Source organism: Megascapheus bottae, chromosome 8 (assembly GCF_031878675.1).
Source record: "Megascapheus bottae isolate mThoBot1 chromosome 8, mThoBot2.hap1, whole genome shotgun sequence".
Lineage (NCBI taxonomy): Eukaryota > Metazoa > Chordata > Mammalia > Rodentia > Geomyidae > Megascapheus > Megascapheus bottae.
The window spans coordinates 24938998-24951130 of NC_143516.1; the positions used below are offsets into that span (position 1 = coordinate 24938998).

The 12133-nt window shown below is 34.4% G+C and overlaps 1 protein-coding gene across 1 annotated transcript in view; it reads right to left on the reverse strand.

The window, feature by feature from the left end:
• Positions 1-12133, reverse strand: part of Lama2 (laminin subunit alpha 2) — a 392099-nt gene that overhangs the window by 201842 nt on the left and 178124 nt on the right. The window contains exons 16-17 of the mRNA XM_090337749.1: positions 8876-8989; positions 3380-3507 (exon numbers count right to left, since the gene is read on the reverse strand). Of these exons, the coding sequence (XP_090193875.1) occupies positions 3380-3507; positions 8876-8989 (242 nt within the window). The remainder of the gene's footprint in view (positions 1-3379; positions 3508-8875; positions 8990-12133) is intronic.

The following is a 12133-nucleotide window of genomic DNA, read 5'->3' on the forward strand; positions in this document are numbered from 1 at the left end:
TTCACTTTTCTATTTTCATAAACGCATCTGAAGTCCTTTGATTTTACTCACTTTCTCTAAACTCATTCCATTCTTCCTCTCCATTCTCACTAACACCCTCACCATTGGAGCTGTTTTATTCTCCTGACATGCATTTTTCAGTGTATTTCATTTTTCAGTGTAGAAATTATACTGAGGGTTTTCATGTGCCTGCATATTTCATATGTGCAAATGTTATGTGTATATTTTATCAGAATAACCTCTTCTAAGCATACAATTATAATTAGCTTTTTTGAAAGGATTAAAAATTTACATCCTGACTTGGAATATATTCCCCAATTAGAACTGCTAATTTTTACAGTAGGAAAACTCCTAAAGTCAGTTCTGTGTTTAAATCTTTCTCAAAGGTTAATTTTAACGTTTCTGATACACATAAGATACAAGTATTCACAACAATACTAGTAGATACAGCTTTTGAGGAACTGCATTCTCTCCAGGCTTGTGCCAAGAATATTTCCAATTTTATTTAAAAAAAGATAAAATTTCATAATGGGCGCAATGACATCATTCTATTCAAGAATATATTATCTATTCAAGCACACCTTGAGTGTTCCAGGAAAACCATCATTTATGTCATTTGTATCTTATTTAAACTATGTGATTCTAGAAATCAGTGACTGTAAAGCATTTGAAATATTTTCATTTTTGTTTGGAGTTATATTTTACAACCTAGTTATCATCTATAGCTAGAATAGATATATCACGAAGATGAAAAGGCCAAGCCAACAGTAGACACTGCAAAGAGCTGATGAAGTTGATATATATGTATGAATTAAATATTATATGCTTGTCTATGTTCATATATCATAGTAATTATACCAATCTATCTCTCTCTCACTACACCTTTGATTTATTTAGCAATATTATCTAAGAAATTTAGAGGCAAAATGCTTGTGATCTATAAGATTTATGGCCAGTGATTAATAGATAAATCACTAAGATAAAACTAACTGACATCTTATACTTCAGACAAAGGTTTCAGCAACCTTTAGCTCTCTCTCCACCTCCCCCAGAATAACCTGTAAAAATTCAAATCCCATCTTTTGGGTTGTATCTGAATTTTACATTCAACTTATACTTCTGAGTTCCTAACTCAGATTATAATAAGCATAATATAAAAATGCTTTCTTAATATAATATAAAAATATAATATAATATAATATAATATATATAATATAATATATATATATAATATAATATATATAATATAATATAATATAATATAATATAAAAATGCTTTCTTAAAGGATAGTTTCCTTACTATCCCTGGCTCTATAAATTCTTCATTGTTTCATGATTTTTTAAAGAATATCTTTAAGGCTAGCAGCTTAAAATGTATTTTTCCCATCATAATTATGCAGCTAAACTATGAAAATTTTCTAGATTGCTTTAAATTTAAATGTTTGTATAAGTTTAGCTATTAGGTTTAGAAACAGGTCATCACTGATTTTTTTCCACTTATAAAACTATAAAAAATGGTAACATTTTAAATCTGACATTTAACCTCTTATCTCAATTCTATTATTAGAGATAAGATATGACTTTTTAATTTAATAATTGTTTACTATAATCAGTAGCAGATTAAAATTAGATCATCTCTAAGTACTTCAAGGTACTGACAACACAAAGAATAAAACATATTGCTGCTATTTTGTTTTATTCTTCAAAAATCAAGATCAAGATAATTAAATAAAATTAAAATGCATATATTTTAGGAAACACCCTTACTGGGCATGAGTACGAATTCCTTTGTCACAAATGGATGAGATTTAGTCTTTGCTTCAGTAGCAGTCCAATTTTAAAGCCTCTTTTCAAAGGAGCACAAATGCAAATACAGAGACAAGGATGGACTAGAATGATTCAGGCAAACTTCTCTCCCTTGTGGTTTTTCTTTATTTGCAGTAAGGTTGACTTGAAGGGAAATATAAAATATCTATACATTCAATTACACATGTATTAGGCTAAGGTTTCCATGGGTCAATGGATGACCAGCTGAATTGATAGCTAAGTGAATTCTGAGAGCACCGTGTTTGGGAAGGAGATGTGTTACAATAGAATTTGCAGGTGCCATCTCTGCTTTTTGTCAGCAAAGGTTAGGGTGGCATCACAAGCTGCATGAGTGTTTAAATGGACCAAAGTGAGTGTCTTGCAATATACAGCAAGACAGTTCACACATAAACGGTATCAAGTTTGTTCCATGCTGTGTCCAGCATAAGAATGAAAAGCCATTAACTGTGGAGGAAAACTTATTTGATGTATTCCTTTTACTCACTATTCCCAGGACTTTCCCACATGCATTCTTTCTCTTTTCAGATCTCTATAGTAGCTAAATAAGATTTAGTTTGGGGCTCATCTAGGCTCTGGAAATATTCTAGTTATGGATATACATGAAACTATTTTCCCATCTTAACCATGCTAAGAACTTTACTTAGTAAATAGGTAAATTAATTTATGTTAGTATTATTGCTTAAAATTCAGTGTGCATTTCTTCGAATACATAAGTGCTCAATGTAGACTGCAGAGAATTAGAAAGAACTGGAATTCGTATTTGTCACTTATGATTATAGCTCTAATTAAGTTACTTGACAATTTAAGGTTCATCATGTCTGACAACTATTTTAGGGTTTTTTTGCATATTTTTATTTAAATAATTTTCATAAGAACTCTAGGAAAGGAACCAATCTACATGTCTAATGATGAATGGATTAAGGTAGGGTTTAAATAGCTTGACCAGTCATAAAAAGCATCTAATAGCCGGGAGTTTAGCCTAGTGGTAGAGTGTTTGCCTAGCATGCACGAAGACCCGGTTTGAAGTACTGCAGAGGCTCAAATGGTAGAGCTCTAACCTTGAGAAGGTCCAAGGACAGTGCTCAAATCCTGATCTCAAGCCCAAGACTGGCAAAAAAAAAGGATCTAAAAATATGTGTGGTAGTTTATACCTGTAATCTCAGTCAGACATGAAGCATAGATAGGAAAATTTCAATCTGAGGCTATTCCAGACAAAAAGAATGAAAACCTATTTGAAAAAATAAAGTTCCAGCTGAGCATGGATCAAATGTAGAGCCCTAAGTTTAAACTCCAATACCATAAAATAAAATAAGAAGTGAAGCAATAGAATAAGAAAACAAAACAAAATAAATAATCTAATAATAAATTTTAGTTTTAGGGTAGCTTGCTTGCCTTTTTGGAGTACTATTGTAACCTGAATTAGGAACTCAAATTCCTTCCTGAAAATCCTGCAAATATTTATACACGCAAAGTGACAGGGTACATCTGATATCAGCTGTGTGCTTGAAGCACTGGGAGACAGACTCCTTTGGAAGGTGAATGTGTTACTTACTTGTTGGATGAAATAATCAGTGGACAGGCACAGGGCTGACAGTCTTCAGAGGTTCCTCGAGTAGGATCACCATAAAAGCCAGAAAGACACTGATTGCAATAAGGTCCCCCCGTGTGATCCTTGCAGCTCTGAAGAGGAAGTTTATATTAGAGTTTATTATTTTGGTCTCAAGTGGCAACACGTGGCCTAAAAATAGATCTATAAAATCAGTATTCTGTTTCACATCAGGAAGGGTAAATTTTCCACCTTCGGCAGTGACAGCAAGGAAACAGGATTAAAAGTTAACATCTACCTTCCAAGCTACCTGCTAATTTCAATGCATGCAAAATAAATGATTAAAGTTAGTTAGGGATTTTTTTTTTCAGTCAGTCCTGGGCCTTAAACTCAGGTCCTGGGTGCTGTATCTGAGCAATTCAGCCCTTGAGCCCTAGGGCTACAAACAGTTTTCTGGTGGCTAATTGGAGATACGAGTCTCATGGACTTCCATGCTCTGGCTGGCTTCCAACTGTGATCCTCAGATCTCTGCTTCCTGAGTGGCTAGGATTATAGCCGTGAGCCATGAGTGCCCAGCTGTTAGGAATTTCATAATAAAAATTATGAAAGTTTCATGTTTCCTCTTCTCTTTATAAGCACAAGTGTGTGTGTGTGTATGTGTGTGTGTGTGTGTGTGTGTGTGTGTTATACAGCCCTAATGACATATGTTTAATGGGAATTGTAGCTGATGCTAGGTAAAAAATCAATTGTACAACATGAAAACTGCTGATTTAATGAGGACTGCGGGCTAATCATACAGTCTCTCTGGGACTGAGCTCCTTTCTAGCTCAGCCATTAATTCAGAACTTAGTGGACTCAGGTTGCTTAGACAATGATCGCCCATGTTCCATTGGTGAGTAGCTGGTTTGACTCATAATTAAATGTTCAAAAAAGTATAAGAATTTAAGCATATAGCAATATGTAATGAAACCATTAGACATTTGACAATTTTCTTTCAACATTTTTAAAAGAAAACTGATACTATACTTTCCCACCAATTTAGTAGGTTTTTGTATCATTTCTTTTTCCATTTAAATAATTCATATAAACAATAATTATTAAAATAATCATAAAATGATTCATAAACAATCAAATTAAATAATGCATATCTTAATTTTTTTCATGCTACTTAAAATACCCTCCTCAGCTAAAGCTTTGTTCACAGATCGCTTCAAGACAGGGATAAGAGCAATCCAGTCAATCAAATGCTGGAACTGTCTCTAAAACTTGCAGAAGTAACATTTATAAATTTTATTATGTTCAGACATTAGGTAGACATAATTTCAGTCACCAATGATATACTATCTATTAAAATCATTCAGTATGGATTTATTATTACCAAAATGTTAGTTTAATAAGCATATACAATTACAATTTTTCCCATCATGAAGAAGAGTTCATCATAATTCAGGGGTATGCAGCGTTTACTTTTTGTGATGGATAACTAAATGTATAGATCAAATGGCTAAACTATAAATTAAACAGTGTAAAACATTATTAACCTGGGTGACCATTTGGATAGTCATATTAAGTTAATAAAAGTTCTGAATTATCATTTACTTCAATATGTTTTAAAATAAGCTACAGTTTTGAATGTGGCTTATTTAGGGTTCATGGAAAGGTTAGATTTTTCAAATGTATAATATAATCCCTTGCACATTCTGTGAAATGAAGTCAAGTTGGTAATTTATGAAGTTTTCCAGCACTGAAATACCACTTTCAGCAAATTAAGCCAAGTAGGTATTTGCATAATAACTTGATACTTGAAAGCAGTGTTTTTCTTTAAATTACTTAAAATTCATTCGCAGATTTATTTAGGTTTTTTTTGGTAACCATACTGTAACAGTGAACTTTACTATTACAAGTTTCCCGAGCCAGACACTAGTAGTTGAGGCCTGTAATCCTCACTAGTCAGGAGCCTGAGATTAGAGAACCATGGATGAAGCCACCCAGGGCAGACAAGGCTGTGAGCCTCTCATCTTAAGTGGAGCTGCAAAAATCTAGAGATGGAAGCATGGCTCAGGTGGTAGAGTACCAGCTTTGAGCACAAGGCCCTACGTTGAAGCCCTTCTACAAGAAGAAAAAGCTGAATGAATAATGCAGTGTGTACTAGGATCCTAAAATATGAGCCAATTTAAAAGATACTTTTTCTTTTTGACTGGATCTTCATATCACTTCTGTATTTTCCAAAGTTTAGCTAAACTGTGTCATTATCAAATATTTTTTTAGTAATATTGAGCAGTTATACAAAGGAGTTATAATTCCACAAATGAGATTATAGGTACAATGCTTCTTGGTCAATGTTACCCTTCCTTTATTCTCCTCCACATCCCCCCCCATGCCTAACCTCAATTAAGCAGTTCATTTTATACATAATCTATATTGAATATAATGGATACATTTGCTCAGCCTCCCTCCATTGTTATGCCTCCCCTCCCATATTTTGCCCTCAAAATATGTTTCTATTTCCTTGTGCTCATTCTGATAAATAGTGCATTATTTATTCAGAGCAGTTACTTGTTTCCATTCCTCCTCCTTTGTATAGCCTCCTTTAGTCAGTTGTGTAAAAATGCATTGAGCCTGTAACTGTTTTAAATTTCTTCTTAATTCTTTGCTTTTTGCATGTCGGCACAATGAAATTATATCTCCCCAAAGCTTGTGGGTGTTAAAGGTAGGATCATATGTGCTAATTGTAATATCACCATGAAACCTCTTTGTGCTGTTAAGTGATGCTAATAATGTTTTAAGTGAGACTGTAATATTGATTATAACTTATCTTGTTCTAAACCAGAATGTCTAAAATTCAGCTGAAAAATCAGAGAACCTGCTGCCTTCAACTACTGATTTAAAGAGGCATAGAAGCAATAAGTTTCTTTCATATCCTTAATTTTATGCTTTGTTAATAATCATAAGACTCAAATATTCTAGTAGTTGAAACTATAAAATAATTGATTCTCATAAAGCAGAAATCAAAAACAGAAGTTTCACATGTTAATTTTACAAACATCTTCGCCAAGTATGTCATAAATGATCTTTCAGGTGTTGTTTCCCAACCATATCGCAAGAATGAGAAGTGTGCAACCATCTTATGTGGGTTTGAATGTTTTCCAAGGTCACTTCAAATTTACTTTGGGTTTATATGACCCAGCGCTTCCCTGCATTTTATGTATGTGTGTTTGTATATATTTGGCAGTTTGGGGGTTTCAGCTCAGGATCTCATATATGCTAGAAAGATTCTACCACTTGAGCCAAGCTTCGAGGGCTTTGTTGCTTCTGTTATTCTTTAAGATAGGATGCCAGATTTTTGTTTGGGCCAGATTCAGTCCTTGATACTGAACCAGTACAACTAGGGTGTTTTATTGAGATGGGAGCATCTTACTAACCTCTGTTTCTTTTTTGTATCCCCAGCCTGCTCTCAAACTGCATTCCTACTGAGAGCCATTTCATTGGCTTTCCAGGCATGAGCACCACACTCAGCCCTAAATAACCCTGTTTACATAGGTCCACATCACAGCAGCAGTTTGCCAGGTGAACAGCTCTCGAAAATATGCCCAGAGATAATTAAAAAGAAGTCGAAATGGAACTCAACTGACTAACTAGAAGGGAATAGGCAATTTTAAATATTTTTCCCCTTAGGAGTCATATCAGAATCAATATGTATATCAATCACTAATAAAATTTCAGAGGAAAAAATAAAACATGAAAATACCCACCAGGAACCTCTATCAACAATTATTCTAGAAAGCCCCCCCTCATAAAGGAGATCAGCTTCATTAGTAAAAGGCTGCAGATATCCCTGGTCTCCTTTTTTTCTCTCAATACTATTCTAAAAAATAACTATTTTTCCTCTCAAACAAATTACCTCCCCTCTGAATAATATCATATCACAAAATGGCCCAGCAGTAACATTTTATTTTATCTCAATGAATTCAACTTGACATACTTCCTTAGGGAACCTCATGAATTGGGTATTGTGACATATTTATTTTTGTCTTTTTTTAGGGTAAGTAAGGCAAATTCATATTCGTCTTCAGCTGAATATTTCCTATTGCATGTTAATAAAGTGTTTAAAAGTGATTTGATAGTTTTCCCAAGGTATATTTTAAAAGACTGTGGAATCATTAAAATGAAAATCACGTAGTCTTTCTGTTCATAAAAATGCCATCTAAAAAATCTACTGATCCACAAATTAAGGCTATCATTCTTTGTACTGCAATGCAATTAAACAAAATCTTATGTGGAGAAACAGAGAATGAAGAAAGTGCATCAATAAACCTAAATGCAAAATGACACTGAAACAGAAGCCCTGTTTTTATTTTTTTCACTTTGGATTTTTCCCAGAAGCATTTAAGGAGCAGGGAGAGGAGGGAGAATGAGCAGGAGAAAGGGAACATTAAGAATTACAGACAACAGTGTCTGCTTCCAACTCAGTAGGGAAATGAGAGGATGATATCTTCCTAAATTGGCACTGTTTCAAATTGTGTTTCTGCAAGACTAATGAAATGAGAAGTGTTGTTTCAAGTGTCATGCCATGTCAGACAATATAAAACACGCATGCCCTGGAGTTAATCAGAATGGTCTATTCACAGTAATTCTCCCTTCCTAAGGCTTCTTAGCAGGATGGAAAGTGCTTGGCACTTTGTATGGCTTGTTTTCTGGTTATAAGTATGGCTTTCATTGTAAAAGGAGAGACAACTCTGGTGAAAATATACTACATACATTTATTATTTTTGAAATCTATGCACAACATTTTACATTTAGTTAAATGATGAACAATTGAAATTCAAACACATGGTGTGATCTCATTTTCAGTATGAAAAAAAAAAACCACCTAAATTGCACTAAATTGTACCTATTGTATAGGCTCTGTTTTACAAATACCATAAGGCTGGAAGTTCTTTTTCTCACTGAGAACAGTCTACTTTTGGTAGATTTATAGGAGGGAGTGAAACCATATACATTCATGGTTGATATTCAAGCAAGTTATTAGCTATGCTTTATGAGAATGTATCTGATCTTACTTGAGTTTTTATACTAATTGGAATAAATGATACTTAATACTTGCTGTGATATCACATATGAAAAAAATTTAAGCTGACAATTCAGTTCACTAAGAAGATGTACAATGACTCTTCTTGGGGAGAGGAGAGAGGTGGAGAGGTTACTGGGACCTGAACTCAGAGCCTGGTGGTTGTTCCCTAGCCATTTTGCTCAAGGCTTGTGCTCTACCACTTGAATTGCAAATCCACTTCTGGATGTTTGGCTCTTAATTGGAGGTAAGAGTCTCTTGGTCTCCCTACCTGTGCTGGCTTTGAATCCCCATCCTCAGATCTCAGCCTCTTGAGTGCTTGGCTGTCAAATCACTTCTTGACTCAGGACTTGCAGTCGCCAAAGGAAGCAGTTGAATCCTAGGCTTCCTGAGTTGCTGTCAGCAACCAGCACCATAAAAGAGAAAGCACTTACCAGGCATTCCCCAGTGACGTCATCGCAGGAGTCCGCGTGGCCAAAGCAGTGGCAGGGTTCACAGAGGCCGCCAAAAATAGTGCCATTCACTCTTCTGTGCCTAGGCCAACATGACTAAGAGACAGATAAGATTTCAGTCAATTCTCGCTGTTAGGACAAAAACTGACTAGCAAAGGTAAGTTTCATCTCCCCCCACCCCCCACATAATAGAAAATAAACGAGTAGCAAGCTCAGGAAATGGACTTAACCAAAGCACAGTGACATGGAAGCATTACCAGAGCACTCTTCCCCTGACATGGGGGCTTTTTACTGACCTTAGCATTATTGGCAGGTATGAGATTAGAGGAAGGATTAGCTTGGTGTCTCTTCTGAAATGGTAAAATAAAGCACAGACATAAAGAACTGAAATGTGACAGGCTTGAAGTAAAAAAGAATAAAATAAAATGGCGCAGACAGGAAAATAGAATGGAAAGTATTGAGGAAAAAAGCAACTGGCATAAAAGGAGTCACAGATTCTTCATCTAGGAGAGGGCAGGTAGTGTCATCTCAGGCTACTCTGCCCTGTACTCTCCCTTCCTCCCATTCTAAAATCCCTTAACTCTTAGATGTCGCTTGTCACCACGCTATCTTTTCCTGCTCTTGTCCTCAGCCCTCCTTTACTTTCTACAGTACACCTAGCCAACTTTTATGCATGCATAATTTCTCTCTAAATTCCTTCCATTCTGCTGTGTTTCCTCAACTTTATATAAAACAACCGATGATTTGCTTTTGCATATATACCCATAAAAGATCAATTTCTAGTACTAACCTATTCTTATTTTGATTCTAGTTATTACTGCTTTTTAAAATCGAGATCCATGTTATGATATAAAAGCAAAATTCCTATTTCCACTGAGTATGTGGGTCTTAGGTTACTTGTGCATAGAGCCTTTTCTGAGCCTAGCATCACTCTTAATTAAGTTTCATTTCTGTGGGGATTTGTATAGACTAGATGAGATATAAAATAATCACGAAGCAAATATTACTGTCCTCCAGGAACTTTATGGACTCCTTCAGGTTATAATAGCATTTTGTGGGCTATTTCCTGTATTTCTGGGTGTTTAACTACAGCATCATATATCATAAAGAGGCATTGGTTCAGTTGAAAACAGAAACAAGAGAAACCACTGCTGTAATAAAGCATATAGAACTGTTCTGTATTGTTGAAAAGCTTTCAGCCTTAGGATATGAGGACTCTTCACTCTGAACACCAATAACAAATGTGGAGAAAAGAATAGATATTTCATATTTCATATAGTTCATAGCTGGAAAGAAAAGAAAATCAACTTTCCTCTTCATTTGCACAGTACAAAAATACTTAGAAAGTGTCAATTTACTATCTAGTCAATTTACTATTCTGAATATGAATATCATGGGCCCATATGAAGTAATAACAATGGGGGCATTTGATATGGTTTTGGCTACAGGTTTTCAAAAGCTAGAAGTAAGTAATTAAATACACTTTCTATAGTTTATTTGGCCTTTAAAGATGATGCAGGATATTAATAACAGAGTTAGAGTGAACATCTGTATAAACTAAGCTCAATTTAAAAAAATAGTCAAAATCAGGAAAGACAGTTGATAACACCCAGTGTAGGTTAGAAAGTTTGGGAAAGAATAGAAGAGAGCATAAGACAATATAAGAAATGAACTCAGAAAGGAACTTCAGAGTTACCAAATTCTAAAACACAGGATTCAGCTAAGTTCTTTCTATAGATTTTTGTTTTGGGTTTTATTTTGGGAGGGTACTGGGAATCGAACCCAGGATGTTGCACTTGCTAGGCAAGTGCTTTGCCACTGAGCTACAACCCAGCCCCCTTTCTGTTGAATTTTAAAGGAGGTGTTATTTCCTTCCTTTTCTATTTCTTTTTCTATTTTTCCAACCTTGCCTGGTTCTCTTTCCCCTCTACATTTATCATTACATAGAATCTCCAGGACACTTCATGGGGCATCTCTCTCCACCAGATTCATTCACCCGCCAGTGATCATCACATTCTGCTCAGTGCCATTATCATTCCCTTATTTATCAAGTTCTGTCATCCAATTTTTCACAGGTATTTGTTCTGTCTGCCTAAGCAGATTATCAGCTTTTTCAGAACAGAATTTATTCTGTATGCTTATAGATAATTTATACAGACTTATAAGAGCTATCAAATATGTATAAAACTCACCAAAAATATTTAGAACATATTAAGGCAAGAATGGAATTAAAATAGTTCTGACTGCAATTAAATAGGTTTGAAGCCAAGACTGGAAGGCTTGTAAGTAAAAGTATTCTTGAATCAAATAGACTGTATATATTAAAGCATAAAGTCAAATTTGTATTGATAGAGCTTATTTGTGTCCATAATCATTTTTCTCTTATCTATAAAAATTTTGGAAAAGCAGATACTTTAAGAAATTATCGTTAGTTTTATTTCTAGATAGGCAAATGGAAGAAGTACTAAGGAAAACACATTTGTCATGAATATGATTCCTAGCTTTTTGTATCCTCTGTAAACTTGCATTATTTTAAAGTACAAGAAAACTGACAGATGAAGGCCTGGAGTGTTTCTATAAATGGTATAATGGGGTAGTGTTATGAAGTGGAATGTCCTAACATACTCATGTGATTCCCTCAAGGAACTATGAGAAGAATTTAAACTTGGATTTTTCTACAAGCCATTCCTCTTACCATATCAGAGAAATGATGATCATTGTTTTTAACCAACTTTCAAATAAAATCAGTGTTCAAACAGTCTACAAGAAAAGACATAAATAAAAATTTTCCTTAAAGTGATTCGCTGAGACATCGAGAAACTAATTTTTACTATGAATCTAGAATAATGAGACAGAAACAAAACATTTCAAACTTTAGGGGATAAACAAGTCAAAGAAAGGTAAAGCTTTTTCTAGAGTTTATCATTTCTCCTATACAGTGTGCTCATGTTGTTCTAAGATTGTGGGCTTCCTGGCTATGATGTGGTTACATTCTTAGGAATATAGTAGAGAAAATGTGATAGAATTGAACAGCTGAAGAAAAGTAGAAAAAAACAAGTGTTAAGATATGGGAACAAAGGAAACTATTTTGAGGTGGTATTCTGTTATTATCCATTGAACAATAAATTAAATAGGATACAAACAAATATAAGATGTTTTCAGTGATAGTAAGACCTAAAAAGTATGATTTGTGGATAACATGATTTTCTGATAGACATTTAGATATTCAAATCTTTCAAG